Source organism: Podarcis tiliguerta (assembly GCF_965153285.1).
Source record: "Podarcis tiliguerta genome assembly, chromosome: Z".
Classification (NCBI taxonomy): Eukaryota; Metazoa; Chordata; class Lepidosauria; order Squamata; family Lacertidae; genus Podarcis; species Podarcis tiliguerta.
Genome location: NC_139553.1, coordinates 10775414 through 10801383, shown reverse-complemented (window position 1 = coordinate 10801383; position 25970 = coordinate 10775414). Strand labels below are relative to the sequence as shown.

Genomic DNA, 25970 nt, shown 5'->3' with positions numbered 1-25970 from the left:
TGGCCTAGTGTGGGGCTCCGAGGTGAGCTTGGCTGTCTGGCTGGTGTACCGGCCACCTAGCGCACCAGCAGCCACCCTGTCAGGCCTGCTGGAGGCTGTGGCCAGCTGGGCCTTGGAGTTTCCTAACCTATTGGTATTGGGGGACTTCAACATCCATGCTGATGCCACTCCCTCCTCACAGGCTCTGGACCTGGTGTCTTCCATGGCGACACTAGGGCTCTCCCAGTTTGTTTCGGGCCCCACACATCAAGCAGGCCACACGCTGGATTTGATCTTTGGGGCCGGTATAGATGTGATCATGTTTCCTTCGATGAAGGTGCCATGGTCTGATCACTACGCTCTGAAAGCCAGGATTGACGTTCCACCCCCACCCTGCTTAGGTGGCGAGCTGATTTGGGCTCACCCGCAGAGGCTGATGGACCCTGATAGATTCCGCCAAGCCTTGCGGGACCTTGCTCCCCCTGACGACTCATTGACTGAGCTTGTTGAGGGCTGGAATACCCAGCTCCTGGCAGCCATCGATGAGATCGCACCTAAGCGCCCTCTGCGACCCCGCAGAAACCGGGCTCCCTGGTTTACCGAGGAGCTCCGGAAAATGAAGCGGGACCTCAGACGGCTAGAGCGAGTATGGCGGGGTGTCCGTGACGGAGCTTCAAGAACATCTTATAGGGTTTTTATGAAAACCTATGAGATGGCAGTGAAGGCCGCTAAGAAGTCCTACTTCTCGGCCTCCATTGCATCCGCTAGCTCTCGCCCGGCGCAATTATTTAGTATAATTCGGTCTTTAACATCCCTTGAAGGACAGCCAAATTTAAATAACAATTTGACACACAGCTGTGAGGCATTTGCGAGCTTCTTTGCGGAGAAGGTCCTGTTGCTCCGCCATGACCTCCCTGCCAATTTGGATACAATAAAGAAACTGGAGGCCCCTCGACTGTCCTCGGGTCCAGTATTGGACCACTTTGACCGGATATCCCCAGCCGATGTGGACAGACTCCTCCGAGCTGGAAAGCCCACTACTTGTCCTCTCGACCCGTGCCCGTCCTGGCTGATTAGAGCGTGTCCAGACGAGGTGCGGGCCCCCCTGGGGGATATCATCAATTTGTCCCTTGGCACCGGGACATTCCCAGGGGAACTGAAGGAGGCAGTGGTGCGCCCGCTCTTAAAGAAAACATCATTAGATCCCTTAGATCTATCCAATTACCGCCCGGTTTCGAATCTTCCATTCCTGGGTAAGGTGATTGAGAGAGCGGTTGCTGAACAGCTTGGTAGGTTTCTGGATGAAACATCGGCTCTGGATCCATTCCAGTCCGGCTTCCGCGCTGGTCATGGGACCGAGACGGCTCTGGTCGCCCTAACAGATGATCTCCGCAGGCAGCTGGATCAAGGCGGGTCGGGGCTGCTGATTCTTCTAGACCTGTCAGCAGCCTTCGACATGGTCGATCACGAACTCCTGGACCACCGCCTTGCCGACGTGGGGATCCAGGGCACAGTCCTTCAATGGCTGCGCTCGTTTCTCTCCGGTCGGGGACAGAGGGTGGCGCTTGGGGGGGAATTGTCATCCCGCCACTCCTTGGTGTGTGGAGTGCCCCAGGGTGCGATACTCTCCCCGATGCTTTTTAACATCTTTATGCGCCCCCTCGCCCAGCTTGTCCGGAGTTTTGGGCTGGGCTGCCATCAGTATGCTGATGACACCCAACTCTATCTGTTGATGGATGGCCATCCTGACTCGGCCCCAGACACACTGATCAGATGCTTGGAAGCTGTGGCTGGATGGTTACGTGGGAGCCGGTTGAAGTTAAATCCTTCGAAGACAGAGGTCCTCTGGCTGGGACGGGACAATATGGGATTGAGGGGGCAACTCCCATCTCTAGCGGGGGTGCAATTAGTGCCAGCACCGTCCGTTAAGAGTTTGGGTGTAATCTTCGACACCTCCCTCTCCATGGAGGCGCAGATTGCAGCTATAACAAAGGCGGCATTTTTTCATCTCCGCCAAGCTAAGCAGTTGGCTCCTTACCTCTCTCGCCCTGACCTAGCCACTGTGATCCATGCGACGGTCACCTCCAGACTGGATTATTGTAACTCGCTCTACGTGGGGCTGCCCTTGAGACTGACCCAGAAACTCCAGAGGGTGCAGAATGCCGCAGCGAGACTCCTTACAGGGTCTTCACTGCGAGATCACATTCATCCGGTGCTATACCAGCTGCACTGGCTCCCGGTGGAGTACAGGATCAGGTTTAAGGTGCTGGTTTTAACCTTTAAAGCCCTATACGGCCTAGGACCCTCGTACCTACGGGACCGCCTCTCCTGGTATGCCCCACAGAGAAACCTACGCTCGTCAAATAAAAACATCCTGAAGGTCCCAGGCCTCAGAGAGGTTAGGCTGGCCTCAACTAGAGCCAGGGCTTTCTCGGCTGCGGCTCCAATCTGGTGGAACGCTCTGTCACAAGAGACTAGGGCCCTGCGGGACCTGACATCCTTCCGCAGAGCCTGCAAGACAGAGTTGTTCCACCAGGCCTTTGGTCAGGGCCCAGCCTGACTCCCTCCTCTGGCAACCTGCACAGAATTTTGCTTAACGGTTGCCATTAATTTGACTTTAATTAATTTTTATAATGGAATGTTTTTAGAATGTTTGATTATTTGATTGTTTGATTATTTAATTGTTGTTAGCCGCCCTGAGCCCGGCTTCGGCTGGGGAGGGCGGGATATAAATAAAATTTATTATTATTATTATTATCTAGTCCAGGATCCTGTTCTCACAGAGGCCAACGCATATGCCTATGGGAAGCCCACAAGAAGGATCCAAGCACTGTCCCCTCCCATATTTTCCAGCAACTGGTATTCAGAAGCAGTACTGCCTCTATGCTCTACTTTCATAGTTTGAGGCAGTAGCCATTGATAGCCTTATCCTCCATAATTTTGTACACTCTTACTTTAAAACCATCCAAGTTGGTGACTATCACTGCCATCAACAAACAAATTAACCACAGATCGTATAAACAGATCAAATGAACAAAAACATTAAGGGTGTAATATGAAGGGACGTGGGTGGCGCTGTGGGTTAAACCACAGAGTCTGGGGCTTGCCGATCAGAAGGTCGGCGGTTTAAATCCCCACGACGTGGTGAGCTCCCATTGCTGGGTCCCTGCTCCTGCCAACCTAGCAGTTCGAAAGCACAAAGTGCAAGTAGATAAATAGGTACTGCTCCGGTGGGAAGGTAAGTGGCGTTTTCATGTGCTGCTCTGGTTCACCAGAAGCGGCTTAGTCATGCTGGCCACATGACCCGGAAGCTGTACACCGGCTCCCTCGGCCAGTAAAGCGAGATGAGCGCTGCAACCCGAGTCGGCCACGACTGGACCTAATGGTCAGGGGTCCCTTTACCTTTACCTTTATGAAGAAATAGCATATACTGAATACAGTCATACCTCATGTTACAGACACTTCAGCTTACGTGTTTTCGGGTTGTGAACCGCGGGAAACCTGGAAGTACCGGAATGGGTTACTTCCAGGTTTCGCCGCTCACACATGCGCAGAAGCGCCAAATCGCACCAGCGCCAGCACAGACGCAGCCCTTCAGGATGCGAACGCTGCAGGTTGCGGACGTGCCTCCGTCACGAATTACGTCTGCAACCCGAGGTTCCACTGTATACATATGGAACCAAAATACCTTTCAGTATTCAACAGTAAAGAAAATGGATGAACCTGACAATATAACAAGGCAGTGTTTCAAAGGAATATCAAATGCTCAAACACCAAAAGACCTTCAGTGGGAAATAAACACACATCACGTGCCAGTTTTTTCTTTTAAAAAAGCAACATGACTCCTTCACTGGCTACTTTCCAAATGGCCCACTGTTTCTCTCCAGTAAAACAAAAACGGCAACCCAGAACCAAAACCATTCTCCCTTTGAGATGCATATCCTGAAACAACTGTGCAACCCCATGCATGTCTACTCAGAAGTAAACTCCATTTGAAGGGCCTCAGAAATGGCAATTCCCAGCATCCAGTTATCATGCAGCTGTTACAGGATGAGCAAGGCCATAGCAGGTAGATAAACAAGGCAACTGTTGCGAGGTGATCAAGGCCATAAGCAGGGAGATAAACAAGAATGACTAAATTAAGAATTTAATCTTCAAAAGGAGATGTTAGAGCCTGATAGGATAAGAAGGTAAAAGTTTCACTCTGTTTATTTGTATAGTCTATAAAATGTGGGCGCAGACAGTTTGGGGTGCAGATTGCAATGTATTGCGCTGCACCATTTGCTTTGCATATGTGAACCAAATAAACTCTTCTTAAAACCTGAATTGGTGTTTGCCTCCAGAATATCCAAGTCACTTCAGGTCAAACATTTCACAGGTGCCTTGGCGTCGGATAGGAGGACACCAGGACTCAAGGACAGGTCTGTCTTTCCAGCTTGGGGCTCTTGACGTTTCAGCGTGCACCAGCCGCTATTGGCTAGGAAACAGAAAGTAACTTGCCACACTCCCTGTGCTGTATATTGGAGGGACACACATCACGAACGGAGCAGAAAAGGTGTGCCAGCTGGAAAACAAGACAGCTCAACCCCAAGGACAGGTGAGTAAAGGGACCCTATTACAGATAGAGAAGAGTGTAAGCAGAGGATGTAAGATGTGACCGAACAGCTCCCTTGGAGAAAGGTGAGGCTGACCAATAAAAGGAGACCGGCTAGGGTTTTAGGTTAGGCTGGGAGGTATTGGTGAGTGGCTCTAAGAGCAAATGATTGTGTGGATGAAAGGGGGACCGTAGACGAAACCCAACCCGAGTGTGGGCCAATAGGTATTCCTAATTGGAATACCTAGGTGTTTATCAGCGTGCCCTGAAGCATGAGTAACATGAAACATTGAAAGGGAGGGAAAAGTCACAAGATGAAAGCATGACAATAGGGAGTCCCAGGGAAGCCCAGATTATGCCCCACCACCAGCCCCAGTGCAGGGACAACCGCCACAGCCCTGGACCAGTACTTTCCAGTATATATGCCTTTCCACTGACTTAATGAACTGGTCAAATACCACCCCACCATTTGAAAAGGACCCTGGCAAGGGTATCATCTTAATAACTTCCCTGATGAGGACCCACACCCCGACTTGGGATGACTGTCAGCAAATTCTGCAGCATCTCCTGACGGGTGAAGAAATTCAGAGAGTACATGCGGAAGCTCATCAACATCTAGCCGCCAATGGCATAGGGGCAGCCCAGATCCTGCTCCAGTACCCGCTGGGGGATCCCAATTGGAATTATGATCAGGCTGACCATAGGGCCTTAGTACAGATGAACAGGCAAGCCCTGATACAAGGTCTAACACGTGCAGCCAGAAAACCTACCAATATGGCAAAAATTTCTGTAGTACAGAAGCCAGATGAAAGTCCAGCAGCTTATTTGAAGGAGGCATTTAGGATCTAGACACCGCTAAACCCAGAGAACCCAAACAAGAGCACAGAGCACAGCAGTCCTTGTGAGGCTTCAGGCCCCGCTCTGGGCCAGGTGGTAAGTGGCAGGAAGGAGCAGGGCCCTCAGGCACTCACACAGGAAAGTCCTCCTGGGCAGCAGAGCACAGCAGTCCTTGTGAGGCTTCAGGCCCCGCCCTGGGCCAGATGGTGAGTGGCAAGAGCAGGGCCCTCGGGCACTCACACAGGGGAGAAGAGGCAAGAGAAATATAGGGAAAAGAATATGTTGGCAATGGCAATTGGAGAGAAGGAAAAGGGGAAGCATATCTCCTTAAGAGGGAAAGGAAAGGGAAGAGGATGTGGAACCAGAGAAAGAGGTAGAGGACGAGGGGCGAGACTAGGGAGGAATCAGTGTGCGATATGCAGGCAAGAAGGACATTAGAAAGGCGAGTGCCCGAATAAGGGAGCCCCAGGCCAATGGGGACGGAATTGCAGAATGAGGCCCAGACGAGGAAGAGGAGAAGGAGGGTACGGGCCTCCTGATTGGCGCCACCGGTAAAACCCAACCAATCTGATTGGGTTGGCTAATTATGAATCGCAATAGGACAGCCTGGGTTCACGGCAGGGTTCCTCGGAGTCCACAGTCTCAGTACAAGTGGGGAACCGCCTTGTGAATTTTATGATTGAGACTGGAGCTGCACTATTTTCAGCTAAATGAAATGTTTAAAAAAGAGTTTTCAGAGAGGGGTTATTCTGAAAAAGAATCTAGATTTCAACAAGAAATTTTGAATAATGAAGTGAAAATTTTATCTAAAATGTATAAAATATTGTTGGAATGGAATACAATAGACGAAGAGGTTAAATCTGTAATGATTAGCTGGGCTAAAGATTTTGGATATAATATTGATTTGAGAAGTGGATTAAATTATGGAAGGATGGGTTAAAATTTACAGCATGTATTACGATAAAAAAAATGTTATGAAGATGTTATACAAATGGTACATAACACCAGTAAAATTGGGTAAAATGTATAAAGTTTGCAATAAATGTTGGAAGTGTCGGGAGCAAGAACAACATTTTACCATATGTGGTGGGAATGTAAGAAGGTAAAAAGCTTCTGGGAGATGATCTATAATGAGCTAAAGAAAATGTTGAAATACACTTTTGTTAAAAAACAAGAAGCTTTTTTACTGGGAATACTGGGAAATGAAATTAGTAAAAAAGATGTGAAATTAGTTTTGTATGCAGTAACAGCAGCCAGAATTTTGCTGGCACAGAAATGGAAACAGGAAGAAATGCCCACGAAAGAAGAATGGAGGATGAAACTGATGGAATACGCAGAAATGGACAAATTGACGGGGAGAATTAGGAACCAACGTGACCAGAGATTCTCCGAGGACTGGAAGAAATTTACAAAGTATATCAAAGATGTTTGTGATGAACAAATAACACTTGTTGGTTTTCAAGAAGCTCTGTGAAATTAATGTTAGAAATATTGTTTAAAAAACATGATGTGATTAAGAGTGCTTGAGTGCAATATAATATTGAGAAATGTGAGATGAAGATATAATACGGAGAATTATCAGACAAACTGAGGGAAGTTCTGGAAAAAAGGGATTATGTGAAGATTGGATGTTTGATTTTGTATGAATTTTTGATGGAAAAACTAATAAAAATAATTTTTAAAAAAGAGAGAGAGACTGGAGCTGAATATTCTGTGCTCCCCTTACCCCTAGGAAACCCCAGCAAGCAAACCATTAAGATCACCGGGGCGACAGGGAACTCTCAAGTGAAACCCCTCTTACAACCAATGGACTGTGTTATAGCGGGAAGGGCAGTAATACACAAGTTCCTGTATATTCCAGAATGTCCAATGTCATTGATGGGAGAGATTTGTCGTTCAAGCTCCATGCCCAGATCATTTTCACCCCCTCCGGATGTAATATGGCCTGCCATATTACAGGCACAGGAATTATGTCTCTCATGGTGCCCAGAGAAAATGCCTGGAGATTGGTGGCAGCCTTAATGGGGGACAATAGAGAAGAGGAGGGCCAGGATTCAAAGCTTATAAGAATGAGCAGTGCACCCCCAACGGTATGGGCAGAAGGCCCATCTCCAAGAATGGCAAGGAATAATCATACCAAGGTTCGGGCTGCCAAGAGCAATAGGGAGCGACAACGGACCAGCATTCATACACCACATTGTACAAGGAGTCAGTCAGGTTCTGAACATCCCATGGAAACTGCATATGGCCTGGAGGCTGCAGAGCTCAGGAAAAGTAGAACGGATGAGAACATTGAAAAATCAACTTGCCAAACTCACTCAGGAGACAGGAGCCTCCTGGCTCAATATGCTCCCTATAGCCCTTTTCAGGGTTCACTGTATTCCTAATAAGCGTACCCAATTGTCTCCATTTGAATTACTATATGGGCATCCACCCCTGTTTGAGCTTCCCCTGTGTACTCAACTCTTGGGGGACACTACGACCCAAGACCAAATTTAATCTCTCTTATGTGTCTTCTCATCTCTTAACAGGTGGTCCCTCCAGCGAATCTGTGCAGCATGGCTCAGTCAATCCACCCCTTTAAGCCCGGTGACTCTGTGTGGATAAAAGAGCGGAACGCAACGGCCCTAAATCCTAAATGGCAAGGCCCTTACGTCGTCCTGCTAGTTTCCCCAATTGCAATTAAGGTAGCCGGGATGACCCCCTGGATCCATCACACGCGAGTAAAACGAGCCCATGAAGAGTGGACTTGCGAACTCTTACCCAATTCTCTGAAGCTCAGATTCCGGAGAGGTCCTGCACCCGATCCCACTGGGAGTTGATCAGGACACAGCCCATCGCCAGCCCAGAGGCCTGCTACCATCACACCGGAAGCTGATAGTTCTACACATGCCTGAAGATCTGGATGGGAGGTTCCGAAGATATACAACCTACCTGTGTAGATAAGTTACTAGATAACGTTCTGAGCAAATTAGTCACAGTAGTCTCAAGCTGTAACGCGCGTGAGAAAAGGAACTTGACTGAGCCGGTGGCCATTGTGTCCCCCGTAGTTACTGAAGAACGACTATTTGGCCAGCCAGAGTGTTATGGGATTGGGTGTTACATGTGTGGTTGTATGCACATGGGCAAATCGTTCGGTTCTAGGATAATCTCATTTGCTCTGATTGGGGTGCAGATTGCAATGTATTGTGCTGCACCATTTGCCTTGCATATGTGAACCAAATAAACTCTGCTTAAAACCTGAATTGGCGTTTGCCTCCCTGTGTCCAGTCCATGCTCCAGAATATCCAAGTCACTTGCGGTCCAACACACTGAATCCAATGTTTACTTCCAGATACATGGCTATAGAAATTGCAACTCTTAAGACTGCTGCTTGTCGTCTCTGGCTGAAAACATAACTAGAGAGAGATCAAATCCTAACCCTGCTGACTTTAAATCTGCTACTGCAATGGGCAGCCTGTGGAAACTGCACTGAGTTCATTTTTAAAATAAAATGTGGCGTAAATGTACTGGTCCCGGGGGGGCGGGTGTACCATGAGGCGTGGTCAAAGTCCGGTCCTGGGCTGAGGGTCTGGACCCTATCCACCAAGGGGGAAGCGGGGTCCAAAGCAAGATGCCGGGCGTGGTCGGGAACTCCAGAGAAACAGGTCTGGGTGCTGGCAGAAACAGGTCTCCAACGTCGTTGTACCCGCAACCTGGGACTGGGCTGACTGGCCTTTATCTCCTCTGAGGCCAGGGGCGGTCCCGCCCCACAGGTGACCCGCCTCTCCTGGCCTTAAGGCGAGCACTCCTCCTGAGATAACTCAGTTCCCTCCGCCTCTCTGCCCTGAGCCTCTGCAGCTCAGGAGAGGCTGGAGTGTTACTGGACCCAGGGGCAACTTCCCCTTCCCCTGACAGGGCTGGGAGAGGCGCACCTGCAGGCAATGGGTCCTCAATCACCTCCAGAGCCAGAGTGGATGCATCTGGTGTCTGCTCCTGAGGATCCGGCACAGGTGCAGGCCCTTCAGATTCAAGCCCCTGCCCCGGCTCAGCCGGCCCTGGAGGAAGGGATTCCTGTGCAGGCCGGGACTCCTCAGGTTCAGCTTCTGAATCAGACTCCCAGGCCATCACAGTAAATAAACTAAAAATGTTTCACCTTTTTAACAAAGTCCCTCTGTCTACCAGTTAGTTCTATCTGTCCTAGTTGACGTATTTTAGGATGAAGGGAGGAAGAAGAACAGACTAACAAGTGACTGGAATGCAAACAGAGTGAAGAGAAATTCCAGCTGTTGAAAGTAAGGATCACTGGAACTCATAAGCATGTGTAAAGTGCCTTCCATTCAGTACTTATTATTATTATTGTTAATTGAATTTATATACCGCCCTATACTCGGAGGCCTCAGGGTGGTTCACAAAACAAGAGCAACACAATATATAATCAAAAGAAAAACAACCCTTCCTCTGAAGGAAACCCCCAACAACAAGGAACTCTTACAAGTTACTAAAAATGCTAAAAAAACAGGGGTCTCTATGACATTTGGGGTGAGCAAAACCCGGGAGACACCAGCCATACATTCCAATCCGGACGCCATGGTACAGTGTCCAGACTGGACAGGATTCTGCTCACACAGGGTCTGATCCCCTCAGTGGAATCAACATTAAAATCACAGATCACGCCCCGGTAGAAGTCACCATTAAAATAGGAGAAGGAACACAAACCACCCCATCATGGTCCTTCAGTCCCATCCTAACTACAAACAAACAAATTAGAGAGAGTCTCACAAAAACTCTCCAAAACTACTTCAAAGAAAACGATGTAGACAATATAACAACCCCCCTCCTATGGGACACAATGAAAGCGGTCACCTAGAGGAACTTGCATAAAAGAGAAAGCATTCCTTAAAAAACAAACCTCCTCAAAAATTAGCAAAAAAACTCCTCAAACCTATAGAACAAAAAAGGAGAGACTCCCTAGAAATCAACAAAACAATGATCAGCATTCTATACTCTAAACAATGTTTCTATGAATATGGAGGGGGAAACTCCAGATTACTAAAAAGTTTAGGAATACTCTAATTTTCCTACTCATATTGAAATACTGCTCCTCAATGAGGCCAAACTTAGATTCACAAAATGTTTAGGTATGCGTACCCCTGCATCCCCCCAGAAAAAAGTCCTGGGTATTGCGGTATTATTATTATTATTATTATTATGGCTTTAAAGGTCTAATGCAGCACTTTGAATTGGGCCTGGAAACTAATTTTTTTAAAATGTATTTTGTATTAAAGATTTCTTGGTTTACAAAATTATGTGCAATGTCTCTTTTTTCAAGTTACATTTTCTACAATCAGTTTCATTTGCTGAGACATTAGTGTTACAATAGGAAGAAAAGGGGGGAAGAGGTGGAGGGGGCCATGGTAGGTGGGGGTGGGGTCGGCTGGCGATGTTTCTATTTTACTTAATGTATGTGTGGGGTTTTGTGTCAGCGTCGCTTGTGCAGGTTCTCTTTGCTATTCGCTTGTCTTCTTTTGGTGGTGTGAGAGATTCAGGTTGGCCTAGGGTGTGGTTGTTTGTTTGTGATTGGCTGTGGTGAATTTTGTTTTCATGTGAGTGGGGGTGGGTGGGTGTTTTTGGATCAGGTTAACCATATTGATCTATATGCTGTTGGTAGATTCTTGTCGTTGTCTTGTTGGGCTGTGTAAAGGGGAGCCATACCGGGGTGAAGGCGTCTTCTTCTATTTGCCCCTGTGTCAGTTTCAGTTTAGGCACGGAAACTAATTGCATTGCAGCTGGACCAGGAACGGTGTACAGTGGTGCCTCGCAAGACAAAAAGAATCCGTTCCGTGAGTCTCTTCGTCTAGCGGTTTTTTCGTCTTGCGAAGCAAGCCCATTAGCGGATTAGCGCTATTAGCGGTTATTAGCGGCTATTAAAGGCTTAAGGGATTAGCGGATTAGCTGCTAAAAGGCTATTAGCAGCTTAGTGCCTTAGAAAAAAGGGGTGGGGAGCGGAAAAAAAACCCCAGGAATCGCAAGACATTTTCGTCTTGCAAAGCAAGCCCATAGCAAATTCGTCCTGCGAAGCACCTCCAAAACGGAAAACCCTTTTGTCTAGCGGGTTTTCCGTCTTGCGAGGCATTCATCTTGCGGAGCACCACTGTATTATGCTCAAACCATCTTGCCCCAGTGAGCAACCTGGCCTCTGAATTCTGCACTAGCTGGTTTCAGAATTGTCTTCAGAGGCAGTCCTACATATAATCTAACCTAGATGGGACGCGGGTGGCACTGTGGTCTAAGCCACTGAGCCTTGGGCTTACTGATCAGAAGGTCAACAGTTTGAATCCCTGCGACAGAGTGAGCTCCCATTGCTCGGTCCCTGCTCCTGCCAACCTAGCAGTTCAAAAGCACGTCCAAGTGCAAGTAGATAAATAGGTACTGCTCCGGTGGGAAGGTAAACCGCATTTCGTGCGCTGCTCTAGTTCGCCAGAAGCGGCTTAGTCATGCTGGACACATGACCCGGAAGCTGTCTGTGGACAAACGCCGGCTCCCTTGGCCTATAGAGCACGATGAGTATGCAACCCGAGTCGTCTGCAACTGGACCTAACCGTCAGGAGTACCTTTACCTTAACCTTTAATCTAACCTAGAAGTTACCAGAGCATAGACCACAGTAGTTAGGGGCGTAGCTGGGCCACCAGTCAAAGCTGATGGAAGGCACTCCTGAGCCTCAAATGACAGCAAAGATTCCAGGAGGACCCCCAAACTAAACTTCAGAGGAAGTGTAACCCCATCAAGAGCAGGAGACCTTGATGGGCAGGCCTATCCGGTCTACGTATGAAGTCCATAGCTGTCAACTTTCAGATTTGAAAATAAGGGACCAGCAGCCTCACCTGTCCCGGGGACAGTCTACGGGATATCTAACAATCCGGGATAGCAGCGGGAAACGGTGCTGAAATAAGGGAATTTCCCGCCAAAAAAAAGGGAAGGTTGACAGCTATGATGTACCGTAGTCTTCTTGAGAAGCTGAGACAAAGGGCCAGAATACAGCTCTTTCTAACTCTTATTTCATGCGATTTATTTGTGTGCGCGGGCGGAGGAGGCAGAAATTAAACTGGCAAGTTACTTAACTTTTATTTTTTCGCTTTCCATTTAGACAACATCGGACCGCCTTGCAAAATATCGGACCTGACGAAATCGCATCGCTGATAGGAAACTTGCGCGCTCCTCCTTACCCCGCCCCGCCTCATTGCCAGAGGCTGTTGGACTACAACTCCCATCACCCCCCGCCGCTGCCCATACTGGCTGGGGCAATGGGAGTTGTAGTCCAGCAACACCTGCAAGGATGCAGCCACACCCCTTCCACACCCCACACCCCCCGAAGTTTGACTGAGCTCCTTGGAGGAAAGGCGGGATAAACATGCCGAATGACTTAAGGAGCCACATAGCCCCTTTCTTGCTTTCCCTTGGAATGGCCCGACTCTGTGGTCGAACACTCTCTACCTCCTTCCACCTCTATGGTTACCGGCGAGGCGGGGGGGGGAGATAACCCTTTTCCGCCACGTGACCTGGAAGCGGATGTACGATAGAGGAAGAGAAAGAAAGCAGGCACTCACGCTTCCGGGTCTGGTTTGCTTGCCGCTGGAGGAGAGGATGCGGAGCTGCGAGAGCAGCAAGAGAAGGAGAAGCGCGGATATCTCGTCCACCATGTGAAAGAGGAGCGCCCGACGCCCCACTCCGAGGCTCCTTCCCCCCTGGTCAGGTGAGGGGTTCTCCTGTCCATCAGGCCAGTGTTTATTTATTTTTGTGGGGGTGAGGATTTCTGAGAAGTGTAGGTAACGATGCTGTGGAAATAACACTAATTTTGGGGGGGAGTGCGGGGGGGAAGAGATGTCATGAGCATCTCTTTTTTTAATGGAGCCTTCTTGTTCAGAGGTAGTCTACCTCTGAGAAGCAATGTTGCTCGGGTGGGGTGCGAAGCAGTGGTGCAGAGTTTTCTCCTTGATGTCATTTTTATTAGTATTATCATTTCTGTGGTGCGTGCGTGTGTTTAGTCTGGCTAACGAGAAAGGGGTGTATCTATTAACCCCCAGAGTTTAATGGATGCTCCCTGCCCAAAAGCAGTCTATCTCGAATGCCACAGTTTAGCAGCAGAACATGTGCCTGTGCATGTGGTAGAGCTGAGGTTCAATATTTGTTTTGCCTACGTAAGGTGGAGGTAAGAACCTCCTGCCTGCCTGAGAACCTTGGACAGCTGCTGCCACATCAGAATAGACAATACTTTAGCTTACACAGAAGACTAAGAATTTGACTTGTATCATGTTATGCATTTAGGAGGTGGGGAAAACCAACAGGGAAGAGTGTTCACCATCATGTCCTCCTTCATTTCCTTCATTTGCAAGAGGTGTGTAATAATTATTTTTAGTGCTCATGCACTTTGAATCAAGAGACTCATCCTTGAGACAGCAAAACTAGCTTCTGCAGAGGAGCTGCTTAAACAGTGTTGCATGCTATCTGATAAATTAACCTTTATCATGTACCAGTGAACTTTTTATCATGTGGTATGCAAGGCTGCTTAAGCAGTTCCTCTGAAGCAACTGGTTTTGTTGTGTCTAAAAACACAGTGAGTCCTTGTAAAATCTTTTGAGGTTTTCTCCTTGAGAACTAATGCCTCTTCTCCCTCCCTCCCTCTCTTTTCTTTTTGCTTACTCTGGAAACAGAAGCTGGACTAGATGAACCTCTTATCCAATCCTCTGGGGCTTCTATTTCATATTAAGCTGCTCCCCAGAAAGTGTGGAGTATTAATAATGCTGTGGCTGCAAACCAACTTTCTTAGAAGTCCCAGCTAAGTTATTCTGAGTAATCATGTATGCATGAGATATCTCAGTTAAAAGGTGGACCTTAATGACCCTCTAAGGTAGGTCAGTATTATCTCCATATTGCAAACAGGGGTTTGACTGAACTTGGGAGAACAGTGAAATATTTATAGCTGTCTGGCTTTTGGTAAGATTTGAACTGGAAAGCTTCAAGTTCACAGCTCAGTCTCTTACTCTGCTGCTTTGTGTCAGCAGCAGATGGGAAGTTGTAGTTGAAAACATCTGGAGGAAACAAGGTTGGCAAAGGCTGCCTTATATTAATTGGGGAGGTGATGAGAACTACATTTCCCTTCCCTGAGGAGGAGGAAGAGAGCAAACCTCATGTGGATCCATGGTCCCATTTGATGTGTACGTTTGGGATGCAAGTGCTGGGTTTGTTTGGATTGCTAGTTTTTTATCCCCTTGCCTTCCTTACTCTTACATACACATCAAGTCTTCCTGGAATGCATCCCTTTTACTTTTCAAGAAATCATACAGTTTCAATCCCGCCCCCCCCCCCGCCCCCCAGATTTCTCAGCTAGTCTCTAGCATTGTTATGTGGCCTGCAATTCTTTCAAAAAGTCCAATGAAATGTTTCCAGTAAAACTCCTCTTTTTTTGGCTGAAAGTATCATTTTACTAGTTCTTTAAAAAAATCACAGATCTCTCCCATAAGAAAAGCCCTGCCAGATCCCAAAAGGTCAAGCTAATTCACTGTTCTTCAACCCTGGGTCCCCAGATGAGGTTGGACTACAACTCCCATCATCCCCAGCTATTTTAGCCAATGGGAATTGTAGGATGATGGGAGTTGTTGTCCAACATATGGGGACCCGAAGCTGAAAAGCATTGGCTGTAATCCACCATCTTTCTTCCTGCAGTGGCCAACCAGATACTTCTGGAAGCCCTTAACCAGAGCATAAGATCAACAGCTCTACCCCAGCCTCTATTCTTTAGAAACATACTGCCTTTGAATACGGAGTTTCTAAATAGTCATCCTGGCTTAGAGTGATTGATAGACCTCTGCTTTCCCATGCTTTCGGCTAATCCCTTTTTAAAGCCATTTAATGTAGTGACCAACAGCATGTCTTGTGACAGTGGGAAGAGTTCTGCTGTTAGTTGTCTTTTAATTTTACCAAAGCAAAACTCTAGTATTTGAGTTATTTATCTTGTTTTACTGTGCTGCCTTTTCTCTTGGCACTTTTATTTAATTTATTTATTTTTATTTATTTTTGCTTTAGAAAAGCCATAAGCACTTTCTCATGATTTAGCAAGTTGCTGTTGCTATGGCAACAGGTGTTTTCTCAACAGAGCCAAGTTCCTTTCTACCTCAGAGATGCTCTTAATGCATTCAGAGCTGCTTAGAGTTTGTCTGCCTGTGACATTAGAGTAGTCATTACTTGCTCTACCTCTGTTCCTGAAATCCCCTGTTTCTCATACATGTCTGCAATCTGAGACCTAGGTGCCTTCTGTTGTGTGGCTGATGCTTATAGCAGTGAGTAATTTTAAAAATAGACCACATGGAAAAGAAATAGAGGAATGAAGCCTGATTACGTCTGATTACTAGTGGTTTTACTATTTATACCTGGGTTACCTGTTCGTGCTGCCTTCGAATTATGTTGGATAATGTTAGGAAAGTTTTTAATGTTTGAAGTTTTATTCTGTTTAATACTCTGTTGGGAGCCGCCCAGAGTGGCTGGGGAAACCCAGCCAGATGGGTGGACTATAAATAATAATTAATAATAATGTTGTTGTTGTTATTATTATTATTATTATTATTATCAAGCACCAACAATGTTATAAAATAAATAAAAAAGAAGAGTTTTGTAGTTTCTCTTTTTTATTTATACTATATCTGTATACTATTTTATCTTGTATTTATTAAGGGATTGTTAGTTTAACTTCATAATAAAGTTCCATTTTGTGATATAAGCCAATGTGATATTGACAGATAAAGCAGGGACAGGGAGCTGAAGCCAAACCCAGCTTCCAAAGGCTTCTCAGCACAGGTCCTGAACCTAAGCCCTGTTTCCTTTTATATAATTTATTGCTTCAGTGGGACAAACCTATTTCAGAACTCATTGGCTTGGATTCTTTTTCCCTTGCAAGTTTTTGTATTTGTTTCTGATTTAACACTTGGCAGATTTCTCTTGAGGCTGATAGACCTCAATTTAAAACTTATTCACCCAAAATCAAAAAGGTGCTAAACTGATATACTGTTGTTGTTGTTGTTTTCCTTTTTTTAGTACTTACTCCTAAGATGTGAACTTTAGGTGTCATGACAAGTAATTGTCTTGCAGCTTCATGCTGCCAGCACCTGCCTTTTCTGTTTAGAAAATCCTGGAGGAAGTGCTGGCTGGCTGGAAACCTGAACAGGAACACTCATGGGACGGGGCGGAAGATACTCTTAAACATTTTGTTGCAATGCCCATTTGTTACTTAACACTGATTTACAAAAACTACTAGGCTTATAAAACATGAACAGCATATTTATGTTCTCATAGAAACAGAGCTGGAAGGGATCTCAGAGGTCATCCAGTGCAACCCTCCTTCTCATGTGGAAAATCCCATTACACATCACTAATTAAAAAAAAGGCTACCATGCATTCCGTTAGAAGATGGAGGCAGATCCCAGGCAATCTGTTAGATTGCCAAGTAGCTTATAAAGTCAGGACATTTTTACTAACATTTAGTCAAAGTCCCCTTCCTTGTTATTTGAACCTGTTGAGTCCCTATCCTCTGGAGGAACAGCAAACAAACCTGCTCTGTCAACTGTGTCTGGAGACACTTGCAGTGACATATCAGGTGTCAAATGGGAGAAGCTGCTCCAACTGCTCTTTGCTTCAGACAGCTACAGGGCTAGGGGACAAAGGTGCCCCTCACTCCTTCTCTTGCTAACAAGAACAAATAAGATAAGCTGTTTATAGTGTCATTCTTGGAAATGTGACAATAATTGACCAGTCAGTTGACTAGCAGGCTTTACCCTAATCCAACAATAGTGAGCGGGGTGCCTCTCCATTTTTTCTGGGCTATAGCACCCAACAGTGACAGGCAGCAAGGCCTATTGAAAGGAAAGATGGGCACAGTAGTCTGTAACATTTGAAAGGCAATACACTGGGTACCCCTGTACTACTCTTGTCCTTTGTGCCACTCTGACAGCACAGGGCCACTGCAGGTCTTAGATCGTAGATTCTCAGAATCAGAGATATTTACTTGTTCTAAGATGTTAAACCAACCTTTAATCCTTATCTTAATTAGCCTCAGCTACTTGTATTCTGTGCAGATCCCATGCATTATTCTGACTTTCTTAAAGTAAAGGTTGAAGGGTTTAATATGGATGGAAACAAGAACTGATATCTGCTTTTTTCTGCTATATATACTTAGAATGTTTCTAGTACCAGATTGTACAGCACCTGTAATTTGAGAGAGATGCAGATCAGGGCTGAGAAAACCCCAGCTCCCAAGTTCCCCTTGGAGTGCCAATAAAATGTGATGTAGACATTTAGAAATAGTAGATTTTCTCCCTATGCCCTAACTCCAAGCTGTCACCCGAGATCAGCCTTTCAAAGCCCAGTGCCCTCAAGATATTTTGGACTACAACTTCTATCACCTCTGACCTTTGGCTATGCCTAGCTATTGGAAGGAGACTGTAGTTCAAAACATCTGGAGGGGCAGTAGATTGGCAAAGTCTGCCCTAGACCCTTCTGAGCATTTGTGTTACTATTGCTACCACTAAAGCTTCCATTTTATAGTCCTTTCATGGGTGCATTCTTGTGAGAATCTTTGGTGCATATTTATGCTTTTATTTGGGTTTCTAGCCTGCCCCATCCCAAAGTACTCAGAGCTCATAATATTTAAGTGGATCTGCCCTCTCCTAATGTTTGACTGCTAAAAGACAGTTGGAATGAAAATATTTTATATGTACAAAAGCTTGCAGTACAGTGGTACTTCTGGTTATGAACTTAATTCATTCCAGAGGTCCGTTCTTAAGTTGAAACCATTCTTATCCTGAGGCGCACTTTCGCTAATGGCGCCTCCCACTGCGCAACTTCCGCTCACATCCTGGGGCAAAGTTTGCAACCGGGAGCAACTACTACTACCGGTTTAGCGGAGCTTGTAACCAAAAACATGCGTAACCAGAAGCGTTCGTAAACCAGAGGTCCCACTGTACTGAAAAGTGGAGATGGAGAAAGTCTGCTTCAAGTTTGCAAATAGCTGCAAATTTGCAAATAGCCATTCATCTGTGGCAGGTCGCAATTGGATCCAAATTTTGAAAACTCATAGAGAAAGTTGGTTCTTTCAGGTTTTCAGAATGGCAGAAATGGACATGAAAGGCTTGTAAAAAAGTAAGTGTGTGTGTGCGCGCGCATGCACGTGCATGCACACATGTGCTAATACATTTGGGGGGATTTATTTATTTGCAAAGTTGGGTCCACTTTCATAGTCTTGAAAACCAATGTTCATCTTTTGCAGCACACTGATGAAATGGAGCCTGGAACAAATTCTTTCAGAGTGGAGTTCCCTGACTTCTGTAGCACCGTTTTGCAGAAGCTGAACCAGCAACGCCAGCAAGGGCAGCTCTGTGATGTTTCTATTGTTGTTCAGGGACATTTGTTCCGAGCCCACAAAGCTGTCTTGGCAGCCAGCTCCCCTTACTTCTGCGACCAAGTGCTCTTGAAAAACAGTCGACGGATTGTTCTGCCTGACGTCATGAACCCCAGAGTGTTTGAGAACATCCTTCTGTCAACTTACACTGGGCGCCTGGTGATGCCTGCGCCAGAGATTGTCAGCTACCTCACAGCGGCAAGCTTTCTTCAGATGTGGCACGTGGTAGACAAATGCACTGAGGTGCTAGAAGGAAACCCTTCCGTTCTTTGTCAAAAGTTGAATCGGGCCAGTGACCACCAGTCCCCCAGCAGCAGTAACTACAATGGCCTGGTGGAGAGCTTTGAGATAGGGTCTGTGGGGCAGGCAGACTTCCACAAAGTGCAGGATGGTGAAAATGAAGAGGAAAGCTCGAAAGATGAACTGTTGTCTCAACTCACAGAACATGAGTATCTCCCCAGCAATTCTTCAACGGAACATGACCGTCTGAGCACAGGGATGACAAGCCAGGATGGAGAGGAAGGAGCAAGCGACAGTGCTGAGTATCAGTACGCCAGGCCCCTTTACAGCAAACCGAGCATCATGTCTCACAAGCGGTGGATCCATGTGAAGACAGAGAGGTTTGTGCAGGACTGCGAAGGGGTGGAGGTGCATGGCCCTTACGATGAGCAGCAGGTGTCTGAATCCATGAATGCCATTCAGGTGAGTCACTCTGTCCCGACGTCTGGCCCCGAAGACCTTCGTGTCAATGAAAAAAAGATGGAGGCAGAGTTTGGTGAGCAAGCTAATGAAAGCAATTACGATGAGCAAGTGGACTTCTACGGCTCTTCCATGGAAGAGTTTTCTGGGGAAAGGGCCGATGGGACACTCAGCCTTCAGAGACAGGACGCTGGGGTTGCTGCAGGTTATGGAGATAGCATGGACGTTCCCTCGGGGATCAAGGAAGAAAATGCCCTGTCTGGGTTCTCCACAGCTGACAAACTTTACCCCTGCCAGTGTGGCAAAAGCTTTACCCACAAAAGCCAGAGGGACCGCCACATGGGCATGCACCTCGGCCTGCGGCCTTACGGTTGTGGCGTGTGTGGTAAGAAGTTCAAAATGAAGCACCACCTTGTTGGCCACATGAAAATTCACACTGGCATCAAGCCTTATGAGTGCAACATTTGCGGGAAAAGGTTCATGTGGAGGGACAGTTTTCATCGGCATGTAACATCTTGTACAAAGTCGTACCAAGCCTGTAAGGTGGAGCAGAACACTACTGAGATGAATTGAAAACAGGTGCCAGGCAGTGGGGTGGGGAGAGTGTATGGGAAGGGAAAAGGCAGAGAGAACCAGATTACATAACTGCATCATAGAGTAACACAGAATGTATATGTTGCACAGAGTGTGCCATGTACTACGCTGCTGAGATTCTGGGTGGTTGTTGTTGTTTTTTTAAAAGCACAAGTGGGATCACCTGTGGAGGCAAGCAGGGAATTCTGCCCAGGCTACAAGTAAGGAGGCAAGTTTGAGTGGCGGTACTTTAGTGTAATTATAATTATTGCTATTTATTATTCTTTGTGTTTTGGTAGCACTTGAGGAGAGGGGTTCCCTCTCATCTCATTAGTGTTCTCTGCTCTCAGTGAGTCTGCATATAGATAGCTGCACATCCTGAGCGCCTTGGTTGGATGACTGTAGTCCCATGTTCAGAAGTCCTTGTGATTTTGTTCAGCCAAATAGATATATGAGCAGTTACCTTTTTTGAACCAAAGGGGCAATTATAGATACTTTAACACAAGTTGCTAGACAACTTTCAGGGGCCGACAGCTTTAACAAGCGGCTGCTTTTTTAATCAGTCAAGCTTTGAGTTCCATTGACTGGCTCTGTTTATCTTGGCAGAGTGATTCTGCGTCATGCTTGTTTTTTAATTCTTTTGTAAAGCAGTTGGCTATTTTGTGATGGACACTTTATATAGAGACAGATTAAACTATAACCTCATCTCTCTCCAACTCCTCAACCCCTCTCCCTGTTGTGCCTCATACAGCTAGCCAGTCTGCACTTTCGGCTGCCACAATAGTGAGTGTCATGTTTGCTCCCCAGTTGGAGATTAAAATGCTCTTTTTCTGGCACTTGAGATTTCAGGCAGATATCTGTCCAGTTTTCATTTTTTTTCTGTTTTGGGGTATTTGGTTTGGGAAGTGTTGGTTAGGTACCAGGACTTCAGAGAACAAAATCCAATGTACTGAATTCTGTGTCGCGGTTTGCAATGAACACTTTTGGTACTGATCTCCTCACTTAACTCAGGTGGGGAGCCATGAGGGACTGAGGCTGGGGAAACAGCTCTAAAGGAACTTACTCTGCATCACTCGCTAAGGAAGCTGCTTGATGATTAAGAATCAAAGAATGGCTACTGCTGGATGCTCCCCAACGGTGCTGTGCAGACGTCTCCAAACCTGGAAGCAGCTTGTGGATTTCTGAACATGATTCTTATCCTCTGTGAAGGAAGAATTTTTAAACACTGGATACTTTTTTTTTGTAACCACAAGTAGTTTAAATTTTTTAAAACTAGAACTGCTGTTATATTCCTTCCTTCTCACTCCTTTGGTCACCCCAACTACAGGGTGAATGCACAAGATGGAAGAAACTTGGAATGGTCAAAGCATTTGTGCTGCTGTTTGATAGTAATTGGGGCGCAGAAATCCCCCATATTTGCTGTGGACAGAGGTTGCCATATATGTTGATTGGCAAATGAGGTGTTTCCTTAACAGAATACTCTGCCGGTGCCAAGGAGGCTTGCTAGTGCCAAGGCATGTCATTCTGCCCCCGCCCCGCCCCCCAAACTTCAGCCTGAATAGAAAAAGAGGTGGGGAGATTGGTGGACCTTGTGCATATTCACATAGGCAAACATTTCTGGGGTTATTACCCTCTTCCCTTAACTACAGAGTTTAAACAAACTTTTCATGTGATAAGCTGGGCCTGGAATATGAGTGTCTGGCACAAATATGGGTTTGGTTGTTTGGTAAGGTTGTAGTGCTGCAACTTCTCCTTTGGTGGAACTATTTAATGGCTTTTACTTACAAAAAACATGTTAAAAGCTTTTCTAAATCAACACAAGATCAATTTTTGATACAGCTTCCCCCCCCCCTCACTCATAGGCAATCCATTTATGATATTTTTGTTGCATGCAACAAGAAATAATCTGCCGTTTTCCCTGCTCAGAAGAGCTCAGCAGCACACCAGGGTGGAAATGACTGCCACTAACTTGAACCCTACCAAACAAGTTAACCCAACAGGGATCTTCTTGCTAACACTGTAACCTGCTAAATGTATAGAAGCACTTTGTATTTAAAAACAAAACAAAAACCATTTATAAATTTTTTTTTAGAACTTCCAAGATAGATATATATATTCCCTCTGGTTTGTTTTCTTATTCATGTTGTCCGTTCAATTTTTCCCTTGTCTTCAATCTTGAAATTTTATATTGATAAGAAGCTTTTGATTTATATGAGCACAGGGTCTGGGGTTTGTGTAAGAAGAACTGATCCTAAGGGTCTGCTTTTAGTTTTGTCTTCTTCTTTTTTTAAAAAAAAATATCCTTATTGCCTTAGAATCTCCAGGAAGCCATTTTATTTGCAAACTTCTACAACAGGTGTGGGGAAACTCGGACTGCCCAGTTGCTGCTGAACTACAGCTCCATCATCCCTGTCCATTGGCCATGGTTGCTGGCTGATTGGAGTTGCAGCTCAAATGTTCCCTGCTCCTGTTCTTTAGGCTCTGGGAAAAGAGGGCCTGTACTTCTTACTGCTCCCCACAGCCTTTCTCAGCTTTCCTTGTGCTGTGACCTCACTCAAACCTCTGTGCTGCCAATCTAGCCATAGCAAATGGAAGGAAGGCTCAACCTGCCCCATTCTGACTGCCAACATTTTCTACCTGCCCTGCTATTGTGCTCTTAACTGCTTCTTGATGTGACACATTTAAGCAGGCAAAGCTTTTCCTGCAATGGAGAACTGGGAGTGTGGAAACCTCACCTGTTTAAATGTTGCATGTTAAGCAGCTGCAAGAGTCACTGGAGCAGAGGCCTGACAACCCTACTCCAAACCAGAGTTCCTTCAGGCCTGCCACAAATGCCCTTTTGCTTAATCCTCTGGGGAGTTCTTCTGTACAGGCACCATAGATGGGAAGCTGTGCAAGAATGGTTCTCCTTTTGCTTCATAAGGGCTTGTGCATTTAGACTTCTTGGCTGGATTATCTCCCTCTATTAGCTTGATGCCTTCTCTGGACAGGACATACAGAGGTCAATTGAGTTTAAGTTTTTGAATAACTTATGACTACAGAGCTTTGAAATGTAGGTAAGATGGTAAGGGGTTTCCTACTGGAGTGTAAGATATATAAGAACCTTTCACTGGCCCAGTTCTCATGTCATGGTAACCCAGTGGCACCTGCTTCGATTCTCCCCTTGGCTTAGTGGTATGTCAACCTGTCTTGATTTGCTCCAACCAAGACTTTGATTGGTAAACCAACAACAAACCTAGTTTCACTTTGTGGTTTGTTTTGGAGCAAAACAAATCATGTTCCACTGCTCAGTCATAATGTTAAGCCCAGAGATTGTGGTTTCTTGCTCTTGACTTGTGCTAATGGAGGAGGAGTAAATCAGCAGCTATAGGTTAATTATGGTTCACCATGATGTGTGAATACTGCCATTTTCATTTTCAGTGTTAAATACATTGGGGGGGGGTATTATCTCCAGGAACTTGGACTGCAATCCTGGGCCAGTTCAGAAAATGGGCGTGATGGTGTTAAGTTCCTGATGGCAGGACTGGCTTACACATAGTTGACTGGTCATTATTCTTTGGCCCTTCCTATTGGGTTGTGTGGGAAATTCCACCACAAGTAGCTACTGGGAAAGGTTAGGCCCAAAGCTTGGAATTTGTACCCCTCCCAACAGTTCTGTTCCTGGGCCCATAATTTTGCGCATAAGAGAGATGAAAGAGCAATATAATTTACCACCATGCTATGCTAAGTTCCCTTTATTAATAAGGGAAGTGCTAACTAATGATGCCTTGCCAACAAATCTGTAAAAATTTTATGCTACTACGATCCTTGTCATATTTGGGGTACTTTATGTGACTTACATTCAAAAATGAAACACGACTTTGAAATTGTATAGAATGCTTTGTTATCAGGGACATGCTTCACTTTTAGAGCAACCTTCCTCAACCTGGTGCTCTCAAAATGTATTGGACTACAACTCTAGTCAGTGCCAGACAACATGGAAGTGCACCAGGGTAAGGATGGGAAATGGGGAGAAAAAGCCCTTGGATACCTTTGAAGTAAAGCCCCATCTGCACCATAGATTTAAAACAACATCATACTACTTTAAACAGTTATGGCTTCCTCCAAAGAATTCTGGGAACTGTAGTTGATTGCAGGTGCTGAGAGTTATTAGAAGACCCCTTATTCCCTTCATAAAATTCCTGGAATTCTATGGGAAGAGGTATTGATTGTTAACCTAGAATTCTTTAGGGGAAGCCAGGACTGTTTAAAGTGGTATGATACTGGTTTTGCTTTATAGTGCAGATGGGAGTTGAGTCTTGAAAAGGGCAACTAGGATAGTATATCACTTTATTTCATTATAGCTTTTGGTGGTCCAGAAGCGCACAGTGCAAGTAGATAAATAGGTACCGCTCCGGCAGGAAGGTAAACGGGGTTTCCGTGCGCTGCTCTGGTTTCGCCAGAAGCGGCTTGGTCATGCTGGCCACATGACCTGGAAAAACTGTCCGTGGACAAACGTTGGCTCCCTCGGCGGAGATGAGCGCTGCAACCCCAGAGTCCTCTGCGACTGAACTTAACTGTCAGGGGTCTCTTTACCTTTACTATATTCATGCTGATTTGTGAAGCTAAAACTGCTGGGTTTGGGAACTCTGTTTTTCCTGATCCTTAAAGGATTTTAAGAGGTATTAACCACAGACCCTGAGTGCTTAACGGGTGATTTGTCAACACTTTGCTAACACAGCATGCTTCACAAGTTGAAAAGAGTGTAGATTTACTGTAAAGACTGCTTCTGGCATTCCCCGCCCCTTCAAAGTGGCAAATCTTATGTGTTGAATGTTTTAGGGCAGATGCTATTTCTAAATATAAGAGTCTATTTTAAAAAAAATATTTGTTTTTATCTGGTAGTGGAATGTTCATACATTCTGTAAGCATACACATTTTAATTCAAATATTTCTATTTAATTTGGATAGTTAAAATCATTAGGACTAGCAGCTGGAGCCCTGAAGGCAAAGAGCTGAAAAATGAATTGCATATTAACATTTCTTTTTAAAGCAAGGTCATTGTCATACTTCTTTGCTTGAAAGCTGCTTCCTGCATCAGCCACTGCTGCTTTTCTTCAACTTTCCCTTCTGGGCTCCACTATATTTCTTAAATAAATGTAACTGTTCATATGCGAGTGAGGTGAACCTTTCTTGTTCCTCTAAAAAAAATTCCCCTTCAAAAGCATTGTCACTTGTAATATTACAGTTCATATCCTGTTGATCTTCTGTGAGTTGTTACACCTATATTGCAAAGGATGGATAATTTGATATCTCTTTTAATATTGCTGTCCTAATAATGTACAGCATGGTTTTATGTGACATTACAGTTTCATTGTTTTCTTCTTATAGAAGAGTCTGTTGGTCTTTTGTATAACATGTTTTAATAAATGTTATCTGTCTTTTCTCCCCCTGGATTTTTACATTTATTTATCAAAAATATCATTGCACTTGATAATACACATTACAGGTCTTGAAAACTTTATTTTGGCTTAATGGACTTGCTGCAGGATGGAAGTCTGTGAAAGCTTATGCTAGACTTGTAAATACGCCAACAAATGTTACTATCCTGCCACCACCTCACTCCAGAAAAATACCAACCCTGATTTCCATGCTGGATGGAACTGAAGAACTGCATTGCAAAATTAGGAGAAGTGCGAATTTGAAAGGTGACCTGCATTTTCAATTGCTTGTTTCAAAAAATGCAAGTTAGGTAGGTCTGTAGGTCTGTCTTTAAGGGCAGACAGAATTGAATTTCACCCTGATTTCTGCTCTTAGATTACTAAAAATAAAAGTTGACCAGTTGGACTGGCAGAGGAAGAATGGATCACTTGGCCCCCTCT

The 25970-nt window shown here is 45.5% G+C and overlaps 1 protein-coding gene and 1 long non-coding RNA gene across 7 annotated transcripts in view; one reads left to right on the top strand and one right to left on the bottom strand.

Moving 5' to 3' along the window:
• The window catches only part of LOC310669706, a 37108-nt gene extending 28175 nt beyond the window's left edge, over positions 1-8933 (bottom strand). For 2 of the 4 annotated variants that reach the window (XR_014507287.1, XR_014507290.1), the window contains exons 1-2: positions 7548-8933; positions 5344-5604 (exon numbers count right to left, since the gene is read on the bottom strand). This is a non-coding gene — a long non-coding RNA (uncharacterized lncRNA). The remainder of the gene's footprint in view (positions 1-5343; positions 5605-7547) is intronic. The other 2 variants (XR_014507289.1, XR_014507288.1) reach the window with 2 other exon arrangements.
• Positions 8934-12957: 4024 nt separating this feature from the next.
• ZBTB43 (zinc finger and BTB domain containing 43) lies at positions 12958-25534 on the top strand. Of its 3 annotated transcripts, XM_083423821.1 has the most exons (3): positions 12958-13143; positions 14102-14298; positions 18706-25534. In XM_083423821.1, the coding sequence occupies exon 3, from the start codon at positions 18718-18720 to the stop codon at positions 20107-20109; it is 1392 nt and encodes a 463-aa protein (XP_083279947.1). In that variant the 5' UTR covers positions 12958-13143; positions 14102-14298; positions 18706-18717; the 3' UTR covers positions 20110-25534. The 3 variants fall into 3 exon arrangements, with proteins under 3 accessions (XP_083279947.1, XP_083279949.1, XP_083279948.1); XM_083423823.1 differs by lacking the exon at positions 14102-14298 and having other exon boundaries at positions 12989-13143; XM_083423822.1 differs by lacking the exons at positions 12958-13143; positions 14102-14298 and adding an exon at positions 13329-13785.
• The last annotated feature ends 436 nt before the right edge of the window (positions 25535-25970 follow it).